This window comes from Seriola dumerili, unplaced genomic scaffold (genome assembly GCF_002260705.1).
Source record: "Seriola dumerili isolate Sdu_G_001 unplaced genomic scaffold, Sdu_1.0 BDQW01000025.1, whole genome shotgun sequence".
Taxonomy (NCBI): domain Eukaryota; kingdom Metazoa; phylum Chordata; class Actinopteri; order Carangiformes; family Carangidae; genus Seriola; species Seriola dumerili.
Genome location: NW_019174280.1, coordinates 2812013 through 2825935, shown reverse-complemented (window position 1 = coordinate 2825935; position 13923 = coordinate 2812013). Strand labels below are relative to the sequence as shown.

Here is a 13923-nt window from a genome sequence, read left to right as displayed (position 1 = left end):
CATCAAGGATAAAGATAAGAAAAATCAAATACTAAGCTGTGCCAGAAACAAGAGGAGGTTTAAAAAGTATTAGAAATGTATTTCAGTCACAAGGTCACCAAAGTCATTTCTACTCTGAAATATTTGACTTTTGACCAAATTGTGGGATTGAGCATCACAGTAAGACCTTTGAGTTGACCAAACATTGTGGTTGACAGGCGCACAAGCTGACACAGACATGATGGAAAGATCCATGATGAGATGATCAGATCACAGTAAAAAAAAAAAAACTGCATTCAGTTCTGCCAAGACAGACCAGTCATATTTTTGGAAATGCTGTCAGCTGTTGTTTTGAGATGATGTGATGTTCTCTCTGCCAGGGGGGAGTCAGCTGAAATCTTCAAATCTCAATACTCACATGTATTTGTGTGTGTGTGTGTGTGTGGGTGTGTGTGTGTGTGTGTGGGTGTGTGTGTGTGTGTGTGCGTGCAGGGATGCGTCAGGGGAACGACATTGGGACAACGTACCGCTCTGCCATCTACACCTACACAGAGCAGCACCTCGAGGAAGCTTTGGCCTCCAAAGATCAATACCAGAAGGTAAATATCTATCAATCCGTCATCGTCCATTCTCCTGTCCACCCTCCTCTTCTGTCCTTTGTATTTAATCAGTCTCTTCTCCGTCCTTTCTTCTTTCTCTGACTCATGCCTCTCAGCATGCCTCTCTGCTGCACATCCTTCTTTCCTTCAGTCTGTAACAGAAACACTCAGACACTTTTGACGGCAGCAGATGAATACAGAAATATAATGATCTGTCTGTGTGTGTACATGTAACATTCACCATATATACTCATAAGCTTTTCTCAAGTTAACACACACACACACACACACACACACACACACACACACACACACACACATACACACACCCTCTCTCGAACTGTCTCCTGCTGAGACTTCTGCACCACCATCCCACCAACAGGGCTTGTTGCCATGGAAACTGCAGAGGAAGAGATTATTCCTATTCTATTCTATTCTATTCTCTTTTCTTTTCTTTTCTTTTCTTTTCTGTTCTTTTCTGTTCTGTTCTGTTCTGTTCTGTTCTAGTGTAGTCTGGTCTTCATTTTTCTCTCCATTTCTTCATGTGTTCATCCTTCCTTTTCTCTCTAAAACCTTGTTTCTCTCAGCAGGATTCGTCTCTTAGTCTCATGAGCAAAATCCAGAAACAGAAACTTCTTGTCTTTAACACAGGAACAGCTTACAACTGGATTTTTCTCAATTTGGTAATACAGAAGCAAATCCTGATTTACTTTATTTTATCTTCCTTCATCCTGCGTTATCTCAGGTCAGGAAATCCCTAAATACTCAATTCAACATTGGTTATCAACTTTTATGTCTGTTACCTAGCAACTGACACTTTTCTCATCTCATTTCGCGGAGGTATTTTGTTATAAACCATCAGATTTCTTCCTTGAAGTGTACAAAATGGTCACTTCACTCTGAAAATCTCATTTAGCAGTAAAACAAAGCACATTTGTCAGTTGAACCACCAGGACAGCCCCGTGTCGCTGGGTCGGCCTCTCCACAGCTGCTCGTAGCCGCTCAGCTAACTGCAGGATCATGGTCCAGGGTAGCCTGTATCTACCGATAAGCATTTTGTCATCAAACTACAACACATCATTACAGTGTGATAAAGTTGCTAAATGAATAAGTCGAGTTCACACTGCTACATTTTTATTCTAAAATGGCATTTTCAAACGGAATTCCCTATTAACTAACACATCTGAAAACCAGTGTAAACAGGACGCAGACTGGCTACTCTCCAGTTAATTCGTTTAAATGCAGAATTTTATCTGAACAACAGCTGCTAGCAAAAACAGCAAGGTCAGTAACACTTTGAATGTTACAACATTATCATGTTGTATTCAGCACTGGTAGCTGAGGCTGATGAGAGCCAATCAGGGAGTGACCATGGGCGTCTAGACCATCGTTTCCAAAACTGTCTCTGTTTTTGTCCGTCCAGACTAAAACGCAACCCCAGAGTTTTTAAACTAAAACAGGGCCAGCAGTGTTTCCAAAAGACTCTATTTTCAGTGCTGGAAAACTCTGGAGTAGTGTGGAGATGTGTTTTAAAATGAAAATGAAGTAGCGTGGACGTACCCCAAGACACCAGAGTGGATGGGGAATATGCTGAGAGGTGGAGAATGTAGGGGATGGGGGTTGACGGTACTAAGAACTCATTTAAAATTCCTTAATTTAAGATGCCACAATTACTGTTTAATTTTTGTATTTTTAAGTTTGTGAAATAAAAGAGTAACAGTATTAACTTGTGCACGCAGCTGTACAGGAAACCCATTTAAGGACAATTCTAACATTGTACTGAAACAAAAAAATCGTAACCCATTAAAACCCAGAGAAAGTACTTAGCTGGAAACAAGGAGGAGGAGATCACAGATAGTGGTGGTGAGTGTGTTGAGTTACCAAACAAACCACAATGCTGAAGGAAAAGACACCGAATGAACAAGACAACAACCTTAACAGAAAAGTGAAAATAGATAAATTGAACCTCAAACCTTTCGTGCTCAGACTAAGGAGAAAACAACTCTCATTTTGGACACTCAGCCAGCTTTTTAAATTATAAACTTTATGCACAAAATATCAGAAAACAACAACTGGCTGTTCATGCTCCCTGTGATTCTGATAAAACACCTAAACTTTTCCTCTAGCGCCACCATCAGGTCAAAATTTCATAAACAATTTGTCAACAATAAACATCAAAAACTGAACGGCCAGATTACAGTGAAATTTAACGTGGCAGCCCATTCCTGCTCCTCAGAGGATGTATCAGGTCATCCTGTGGTCAGTCATATTTTATAGTGTGAGGTATTATTAAAATAGTTGTGTATGTGTATATCCTTACACTATTATTCTGGTTAATAAAAGGCTGGTTTGGGCTCCATGTATTAGTTTGAGGGAGGATGTATAAATTGCTGCAGCTGCTAATAGAAAAGCAACATTTGTGTGTTTTGTTTTTGTTTTTTTTTTAATGCAGTGGACGTACGTGTGTGTGTGTGTGTGTGTGTGTGTGTGTGTGTTTTTTTTTTTATTATTAGTAATGTCCAGAAGCTTTTATCGATACTGCTCATAGATGGACAGATGCTCACATTTTCTAATCTATCTTTAAACTGTAGTTTTTCGTCCTGCAGTCATAGACGAGATAGATTCTCCTCATCGAACCACCACGTCTAAATCTCTCTAGGTTTTGTTTCCTCTCTCATTTTTTTTCTCACCAGATTGCCTCCCCCACCCTCTCCCATCTGTGTGTGTGTGTGCATGTGTGTGTGTGAGAAGTTGGCCTATAGCAAACACACTCCATGCCAAACCATCTGGGCCTTAAATCTGTCCTCCACAAAAATCGCTTTAGTTGCAAAACTAACACACACACTCACTCACACACACACGGACACACACACACACACACACACACAAACACACATACACACACACACTGACTGTTAGGGTTTGTTCTCATTATGTTTTGACTCATTTTTATGATCCTAACTCTATATTTTTTATATCAAGTTTAACACAAACGAGCAAAAACGAGAAATTTTCAGCTGTTTTTTTTTTTCTTGTTTGTTTTTTTTCTCCGTGCATCACTTCCCTGCGTTCACCTCCGCACACCGACTTTGCTTGTGCAGTCCCATCGTTAAAATATTAATGAGTTTATGCTCCCTAAAATCTTGGGTGGAGTCTTTCTTGTCGATGAAGCCCTATTTTTCCGTAGGTGGCTTTCTTTTCTTTGTGTCTGCAGCCACACTGGCCACGGCCGCTCACGCTCAGCTGCCCACTTGTCCTTGTTCCTTCCCAACAAACTGAAAAATGTAAAATTCATAACAGCACAGAGGATTTTCCCAGGACACGCCTACATAGACACTTCCTGAATACTTATTAATATCCACGCTGATCCTCAGAGTCTCCTCTCTCTCTCTCTCTCTCTCTCTCTCTCTCTCTCTCTTTTCCAGCCACATTTCATACACGCAAACATAAAAAATGTAGATGGAGGGAGGAAAAAAGTGAAACACAGGTGCAAGAAGAAGGAGAGAAAGTTCAGGTGAGGAGAGGCGATGGAGAGACACAGGAAGGTGAAAAAGAGAGAATAGTGTGGTTAATTTGGTGTCAGGGTATTGACTGTGTTCGCTTCGCCGCCTGGCTTGATTGTATTGTTCACACACAGAGAGTGATTGGGGAATTTGGTGTGTATATGTGTGGGTTTGTGTTGCTGTGTGTGTGTGTGTGTGTGTAAGGTACAACAGCACTGCAGATAATTACCTTGCAGGCGGCTGGCGGTTGTCTGCAGCATGAAAGGAGCCTCCCTTTTCTTCTCCTGCCTCCTACCCATCATTAGGGTGTGCACTGCGTCTAAAATGGCAGGTGGAAGTGGTAATGTGTGTGTGTGTTTGTGTATGTGTGTATGCGTGCTTGCTTTATGTAATAATGTGTGCTCGCTCAGTGGGTGCAAGCATGGGTGCTAAAGCAGTGTGTGCTCATTGTCCTGTCATCTCTCTCTCTCCTGATACACCTCTGTGGCTACGTTTTCTTTTCTTGAACGTTCATATATCTTCTCCTAAACACTAAACAGCTGCTTTTCTTCCCTTCTTTTCTTTTCTTTTCTGTCTCTTTCTTTTTCTTTTCATCTCTGAAATCCCCACTTCCAGCCAGCTTCACCTTTTTTCATTCCATTTTTTTCCCTCATTCCTCTCTCTCTGTGTCTCGTGGGTGCTTATCAGTGTTGTTCACGTTTCCCTGCTTTACCAGAGCAGTCAAGGTATTTGCATTCCAAATGAGCAATCTACTTCTCTGACATGCAAATTAATGGATGTGAATTATGCATTTATAGCAGGCTGCTAACACAGCAGAAGGGCCGAACAAACGCACTGAAACACTGAACAGGCAGGGAGGATGGTTGAGGATGCCATTAGACCAGGATAACGGAGAACGCAGCCATTTTGGCCATCACAGGTAGTGTTGGATTGAAGTCAGTGCTCATATACATGTCCATAGACACGCTTATATTCATTATCTTAAAGGAATAGTCTACCAAAATGTATTAAGCATGAAACGACCCCCCCTGTAGACTTGAAAGGTGAGCTGTAGTCAGCTTGGGTTCACAGCCGTTACAGTGGTTTACAATAAAAATGCCATCAAACCACTGAGAAGGCGACAAAGATGCGTTTAGCTTCGCTGTGCAGAAACGGTTTAGAACGTACTGAACTTTCAGATCCAAAGTTGAGAAATACTTTGTACTGCATCAGTAGTTTCACACGTTTTCATGAATGTTTTTAGGTTTTTTTTTTTTTTTATGCCTCCACCCTGGCAACAGCCGTTATGTTTTCAGGTTATCTCATCCTCGTGAACGCGATATCTCGTTAACGCCTCCAGGGAATTTCTTCACATTTGGCAGAAACAATCACTTGGACTTAAGGATGAACTGATTAGAATTTGGTGGTCAAAGGTCAAGGTCACTGTGACCTTTTTTGACCAATGACAAATTCATACACTAATTATGACGCTATTTGTGACATCATCATGTTCTGCAAAAACACATCTGGCCATTATTCAACGCTGTAACTCATGAAGGGGAGATTGTGACCCCATGACAAGTCTTCCACCAGATGTGATCCGACAGCTGCAGCTCATTCAGAACACAAGGCTCAAAACACAAGACTTTTCAACAGCTGTTTCTGTCTATGTTTACATTTTTTTCCTTCTCAAGTGTGAAAACGTCTCCTGATAAAACAGGTTCAACCGCTCTGCTTGCTTTTGCTTCTCTATGAGTCTGTGATTCACCCAAAAACTATTTTTAAACTATTATATTTTTTTTTCTGTTTTGACTCGCAGACACATTTATGTTCATCTTGAGAGAACCATAACACCAGCCGAACGCTGTATTCACTTACGGATACAAAGTAGTCGGCAGTTTCTGGCCTCTCATAAACTTGTAGTTTGGTGGTTGAGCAGGTTGTTTACATGCTCTGCCCTGATTGGACAGCAGTGTTCTGACATTCGTGCAGTCGTACTGCATATGAGGAAGTTCATTTTTCTGCTGCACAGTTTGTTTCCAGAGTACAGAAAAGCTTCGTTAGCGGTCGTTTTGCTTTGCAGTACATGTTGTTGAAAGTGTTTGGATACAGCAGTGCTGCAGAGTGGGCACTGGAAGCGATCCCATCAACTCTTATGGAGCAGAGTGGTCAACAGCTCTGTGCTTCGGTCTCCATGGGAATCAAAACCAGCGTGATTGGCTCTCACCTTGTTGTTGCATCAGGGGACATTTGCATAAAGTTAGGCTCTTCTCAACCTTCCTCTGTAGTGCCGTAAGCGTTTTCACACCTAAAGTTCATTTGCTCCGGTGCGATTCAGTTGATGAGTCGGTAATCTTGTAGCATTTTCCCCTTGGTTTGGTTTGCTTTCACACAGAGAAATCCAAATGAGACAAAATGCATCACTGCAAACCAGGTGAGAAGATTCACTCCTCTTACTGGTCAGGTTGTCTGGATGGAGCAGGAAAGTAAACACAGGGAGGAGGTTACAGGAACCGTCTTGCTCAGACTTGATTTTAAAATATTACTTGTTTTTAAAGCACTAAACGGTTTAAATGGTAACAAACTCTCCAGACCTGTGAGGCCCTCAGGCACAAATTTGTTTTCTGTCTAGAAGGTTAAGCAGCCTTTAATTTCTATGATTCACATATCTGAAAAGTTCCACAACAAATCGTCTTTAAATCGTCTCAAATCAAGGCTAAAAACCTTTGTTTTTTGGGGCTATTTATTTCTGCACTTTAGTTTTACTTTGTCGTTGCGTCAAACTATTTTTATTTTATTTGATTTAGTTCTGTTTTAAGTTATTTTAACGTCTCTTTTTGTGTTAAATGTTTCTCTCTATGTTCTCTTTGTCTTTGATAGGTACTGTATAAATAAACCTGCCGCCTGTATGTAAAAATCCATCTTTCCAGCCTGAATCACAAAGTGCAGCTGCAGCAGAAAAGAGAAGCCTGATCTGACTAACTGCTGCGTCGTACCTCCACCCTACTTACTCAAATTAAATTGTGGTGTCAGTACAGTCATGGTGGGAAATATTCACAGGAACTGATGAATCACACAGCAGGGAGCAAACACTCTGTCCATTAAATGCAAAACTCACCAACGTTACATCTTTGGTCTCTCTCATCTCGTTGGTGTTTTCTGCTCAGACCCTGTAGGTTAGTTTGCTGACATCTTCTTTAACAACTTCCGCACGCTGACGTCAATGAAGCTAAAATGGTTTTCTAACAATTACCTCTCACTAGCTATTAGAGGCACCAATGTGTGAAATTACCCAGCAGAGCTTTAGGTCTGATTGTTTTTGTGCTTAAAATAAACAGAGAACTTTTTAGTGTTTCCCCCAGGAGTTCTTTCCAGTCCAACTGCAAGCGTGAGTTTGTACCATTTAACATGAAACCCGTCTTTTTATACTGTTGTGCTTTGCTGTCTCTGAATGTATAGATTTGTCTAGTTGTCACCAGTCATACAGTGCTTCACTTAAATGTACAAAGGAATTTGCCGGTTAGATTAGATAAAATAAAACATTATTTTCCATTAGATTTGCATGAAATGGAAATTTGTCTTTGACAGCCTGGCAACACAGTAAAAACATATACACACAAAAATACATTTTAACTTAAATGCATTTTTTAATTCATTATCAAACATACAACAACAAACAAACAAACAGCCACGCATGCATCCATGACTATTAGTTAGTTTATTAGTCTTAAATGTATCTTTATTGTTGATTTGTATTAATACCGTTTACTTTTTTCGCTGTTTTGAACATTTCTCAGTCCTGTTCTTTCTGAGCTGTGATTAAGATAACAATGTGTAGCATTGGGGCTACATCTATATTTCAGTGTGTTTACCTGTCTACCAGTGCAGCAAGTTAAACACACTTCCAGTAAAGGTTGAAAAGAGGTGTTTGAGGTTTATAATGGAGGAAACTGTGAAACTGTGAAAAGAGAATATGATGAAACTGCAAATTCAATTGCAGCGATTACAGATAAGAAAACAATAGTAAAACTAAACATATTGTAACAAAACAAAGAGTTGACATTCATGCTACTGGCTGTGTGAGCTAAATGCTAACATTAGCATGCTAACATGCACCCATTAACAATCCTAACATGCTGTTTAACAGGTATAATGTTTACCTTGCTGACTAGTTTAGTGTATTGGCATGCTAATATGTGCTACTTAGCACTAAACACAAAGTGCAGCTGAGGCTGGTGGAAATGTTGTTAGTTTTGCAGGTTTGTGTTCATAAACCAAAGTTTTGGACAAATTATAATTTTAACCTGATGAAGGTACTAGATGAAGAGTCAGAGGGTCACCAAAGTAACTACAATTCATCCCGAGGGGGACATGAATGTGAGAACACAACTTCATGGCAGTCTCAATCTAAATCATAAATGTTAACCTCAAGGTGGCACTAGAGGAAAAATAAGGGGCTCACCAAAGTGAGCACATTTAATTGACTGGGCACCATGTTTATTAGTATCAACTTTCATGGCAATCCATGTATAGCTACTGAGATGGTTCAGTGTAGACAAAAGTGGTGGACCGACAGACCGACTCTCCACGCTGGAGCCACGCTGCTAGTGAGGCTATAAGTTAAGAAGGAAGTATCACAAGTCAAAGATCTACGTTAAGTCTCCATAGGAAGTACAATACAATTAATTCATGTAGCAAACATAAACCTAAAGTCCAGTAGGTAAAAGTATAGAGTCAAACACTCAACGGATAGACCACAATAAAAATTTAAAAAGCCAGAAAATCGACGGACATTGGTTTGCCAAAATGAGCAGGTGGGTACTTTCTGAAAAAGCAGGTGCTCAGACACAAACCAGAAAATGTCAAAAGCACAAGTCTTGTGGAAAATCATTTGCATCGTGAAAAACACCACTGAGTGCACAGCAAGTCAACTAGCTCTCCAGGATGTAGGAGGACATGTTTCCATGTCAACGATCAAGAAGAGACTTCATGACCAGAACCTCAGAAGATTCACACCAACCTCTTGTAAACCTCAAAAACAGAAAGCCCGGGCTGCACTTCACAAAAACATACAAAAACAAGTTATGGAATAAGGTCCATGGACAACCTCTATCAAACCTCTTCACCTCTGTCTAAATGATGGAAAGAGCAAAGTTGGAGAAAAGAAGGAACCACTCATCTGTCAAACATGGTGCTGGTTCTGTTATGGCTCCGTCATGTATGGCTGCCAATGGAACTGGCACAGTGGCATTTATTGATGATTTCCCTCCTATCGGAAGCGACGGGATGAATGCAGAGGTCCACATCAGTGTACTGTGGTTCAGATTCAGCCAAATGTATCAAAACTCATTGGAAAAAAGTTTCATCCTCCAGCAGGATCGATCATAAACATAGAGCCAAGGAAACCAACCAGCTTCACAGGGTGAAGAGGTGGAGTATCCTCGACTGGCCGAGCCAATCCACCTGATCTCTGTCTGATAGAGCTACATTCTACTTGCTGAAACACCTTGGTGTAGTCACTTCAGGGGCTTCAGGTTTGTCCTATCAGGAGGACGAACAGCAGCTTCGCACATAAAAGGAAAAATATGTAAATGTCGAACCAAACTTAGCTCCTCCATCCTCCATGACGTGATCAAATAACAAGCTTTGCTGTATGTATGTAACATTCATGCGCACGTTAAAAAAAATCACATTAACACCCTTCCATCAGGAGTGAAAGTTTCATAAGTGTGTGTGTGCGTGCGTGCATGCGTGTGTGTGTCTCTTTTCATACTCGCCATGTCTCTTTGTCTTGTAATTTACCCACACACCATCTGGTTGAGTAATTTTTATCACAAGGAGGAGAAAGTGTCATCACCAACTGATTCTACTGTGAGTGTGTGTGTGTGTAGTGTGTAGTGTGTGTAAAGGTACCACCCTGCCTGGAGCTACACACGTGCTTTGCATAAACACATAAATTCCATTTCTTCTGTTCTCTAAGATGATAACAAGTAGTTTGCAATATGAGGCCGCGGCAGGTTGAAAGTCAAGTGATTCTCGTGCTGAAGTTTGTTTAATGCAGCAAATGAGAGCTTTAAAAAAAAAAATCAACACCAGGGTATCTGCATGTTTTTCTCTTACAAAACCAAATTTAAGGGGGAATCAAATAGAAGCAATTTCCCATCATACGCTCTATTCTTGTTCTATTTTCTCTGCATATTTTCTTTGTTGTTACTCCATAAACTGAATTTCACAGACATGTCTTTTTGTAGTTGGTTAATATCTTCCTTAAATGATGTGTGTCTTTGTTGCTGGTTTTTTCCAGGTTCTAACAGAGGAAGGTTTCGGTCCGATTACAACAGAGATAGCCGAAGCCAAGCCGTTCTATTACGCTGAGGATTACCACCAACAGTACCTGAGCAAAAACCCTGATGGATACTGTGGCCTGGGAGGGACAGGCGTCTCCTGTCCAATAGGAATCAAGACGAAGGCTTAGGTATCCAACGACAGCCAAGAACTGAGAGAGGGTGCAACGATGGAGTTATCTTTAACCTTTAAAATGCTCGGGGATACAAAAAGCTTTGGGTTTTAAATATAATTGTATCTTTTAATGTGCATTAAGGTTCCCATCACTGTCAAACGGCCTCACACCTGTGGACTTTTAATGAACTTTTAATGCTAATATTTCTCAGAATTAAGTCGACATTTCCCATAAAAGCAACTGCTGAATCTCCCTGAAAATAACAAACAACTTTACACCAGTACACCACTGATTTCACCATCTGTTGTTGTTTAAGAAATGTGATGGTTGTAGCTCAGTTTGTGATACAGGAATGACAACCCGGTAAACTGCAGTTTAGAGACTCAGTCTTCTCAGCTCTTTGCAATTGGTAATTATACCTGAAAATGTATGTATACTAATTGTATTATAAAAGTGATGCAACACGTCACATCCTTTCGGATGTGGTACAATTGCATATGGTGTATATGTATGAAATTGTGTATAACCTAATGCATACCTGACACTCATTTTTATAAATGAAAGATTCTCACAATTTGAACAAAACACTTGTTTATCAGCTATTTTGAATTGTGGCAGCAGATGAAAATAATGTTTTTTTGCTTCATAAATGATTAATGAGGATGCTACTTTTAAACTGATGTAGAGGAATAAAACAAAATGCTTCTGAAATAAGAATCCAGTGTCTTTTCTGATTCCTGATTTGTAGGTGATGTTTAAACCTATTAACACTGCACTATGTTACAGGAAACTTGAGATATAGTGCAGTAAATGATCCTTAGGAGTATGTTTTTGTCTCAGATCATTTCATACAGTATGAAAAACTTCTGACACCATTTTTACCAACTCTCACCCTGTGGTGAAAATGACAGTGTGAACTATTCACTTAAAGGTCCAATACAGTCTAAAGGTCTCTGTCCATGTGCTGTGTGATTATAGATCAGGTCTAGGTTCTATATTAATACTGTGAAAGTATCAAAGCCTCAGTCCACAGAGAAATGCACACAGCCTGTATTCAGAAACTGAGCCTTAAAACCAGCCGTCAGGACTTCTGGAACATTGTGATGTCACAACAAAGCAGTCACCGCCCTCAGCCACGCCCCGAGCCCCGCCCACCTGGACCCACCATCCAACCTTGCAGGATTTGGTTTCTTTGAATGTTTACATGAAATCTGCTACATTTTTATTCAATCACTCAGAAAACAGTGAGCCAATCAGTAAGAGAGGCGCTCCTCTCTTTCTGATTATGGCTCACTGAGCTGTTGTTTACTAAGAGCTCCAGAGAGAAGCATGAGAGAGGAGATGTAAAACTACATTGAGATGGTTTTTGGTTCCTAAACCACAAATATATCTTCTTATAGATCAACACTTCAAATAAAACACAGAAGAAGAGGAAAATATGGAGCTTTAAAGAAATACAATATCCAAAAAAAGTCAACTTGATGTCATATGTTTGCTAATGAAGATTCAAAAAAATTCTCTCCTGGCTACCATAGCGATCAGGTGTCACAGTGGGTGTACAGAGTGCAGGAAGGTGCAGTGAACTGACTTTATTTGAAGATCAGGTGAAAACAAAAGCTTACAGGTAGGTAAGATGAACTGGTTGGATGGCACCGGGCCACCAAACAGGAATACAGCTGGTATAAACACTATATTAGTCAGGTGATTGAAACAGGTGGCGGAGCCTGAGGGCATCTGGTGGACAGGTGGAGAACAGCAGGTCTGAAGTGAGAAGGGGGCTGAGGGTGGCAGAGGGGGAGGAATCACGACACCAGGATGCTTTAAACTCTAAATGTTTTATTCCTGACTTTGTATCAGACCGGGTGAAGAGGATAGTTTATGATGAAACAACATATCAGGTCCGTGTTTGCTCCTCTGTTGTGTTGAGTGTGTTCCGGGGCAGGATTTTGGATGACCTCCTTCCTCTGGTCTTTGCCTGAAGCGATGTTCCAGTCCGTGACTCATCTGTCATCGCTGCTAATCTGCATGCATGTGTGTTTGTACAGTATATGTGTGTTTTGATGGTACAGCATGCAAACACACACACACCAGCGGGAGGAGACTGTGGTCGGTGCCAGGCCCTCCAAAGCTTGGCATCGTCATCACAGAGTGGGAAAAAAAAAGCAAGAGAAGGAGGAGATCAGTCTCTTTGGAGATGGCCGAGCGCCACCTTGGATCTCTGCTGTGTTGGATCACCTCCATGATGCAGGCTGCAGGACCACGGCTCAACTGGGTTTTTAAAGCCAAATCTGGCCACTTTTTTAAAATGGTGCTGAAGATGGTTGAGATCTTTTGCAAATATTTAATATAACATAATATAGTATAACCCCCCCCCCCAAAAAAAAAAAAAATATATATATATATTCATGTTTGCACCTTTAAATTCTTGCCCACAAAAATGTACACTATGAAGCACTAAAACTCTACTGGAGATAAGCTTCATATAAGTGTGTTGATCTTTCATTTTTGTGTTTAAACATCAGAATTAAGGCATAATCTGTTAACATCTACATCTTTCCATAGACAGCCCATGGGTCAATTCTCCATATCTGTGAACTCATACGATGATGACACCAGCTGGACTGGTTTTGAATAAAAAAACAATATTGGCTCAGTATGTATCAGTGTGACCCCATGCACAGAACAAAAAAAAAAATCTTTTTGGGTTTGTTTGTTATATTTGTGGTTTATGGTTTCATAAACCATCACTTCTTTAATTCACATACATTCAGGCCTGTTCCTGTGTGTTCCCTGGTTAGACTACTTGATTATGCTGCCATCCTGTGGTGACATCGATCAACACACTGGATTTGAGGCTTTTCTTTGAGCCCAAAAGGTAAGAATTCATGCATAACACCAGGTCAGATATCATAAGAATGATAATCTAATTCACCAGTGGTGACTACACACTGGTTTGTTTCCATGAAATCATTATGTTAGTTCATCTAGACCTAAATTCACAGCCCTCATCAAATGCTGTCAAACAACATTTTATGAATCTATTTCCATCATTCTCCTTTGACTTTAAAGACTTGATCTTTGAGCCACAAAGCCATGATTATAGTGTAGAAACCTACAACCACAACCTCAATGTTAAATCTGCAAAAACTGGTTATTACATTTTATTGACATCTTAAAAAATATGGGCCTGTGTTTTATTCATATATATATATATATATATGTGGTTCACTCGTTACCGGGGTAGATCACCATGGTAACTTACACTGAACTCCTAACCTGCTCTGATGCAGGTTAACCTAGAGGATCAGATCAAAACCTGTCAACAGCCAAACTACTGACCAATCAAATCACTGGAAAAACGGAGTCATCATTCCAACAGGATCCTGACAGGAACAAAAGAGTT

General features: G+C 40.4%; 1 protein-coding gene across 1 annotated transcript in view; it reads left to right on the top strand.

The window, feature by feature from the left end:
* The window catches only part of msra (methionine sulfoxide reductase A), a 41694-nt gene extending 30463 nt beyond the window's left edge, over positions 1-11231 (top strand). Inside the window, exons 5-6 of the mRNA XM_022769193.1 lie at positions 472-578; positions 10365-11231. Of these exons, the coding sequence (XP_022624914.1) occupies positions 472-578; positions 10365-10535 (278 nt within the window). The 3' untranslated portion in view covers positions 10536-11231. The remainder of the gene's footprint in view (positions 1-471; positions 579-10364) is intronic.
* The last annotated feature ends 2692 nt before the right edge of the window (positions 11232-13923 follow it).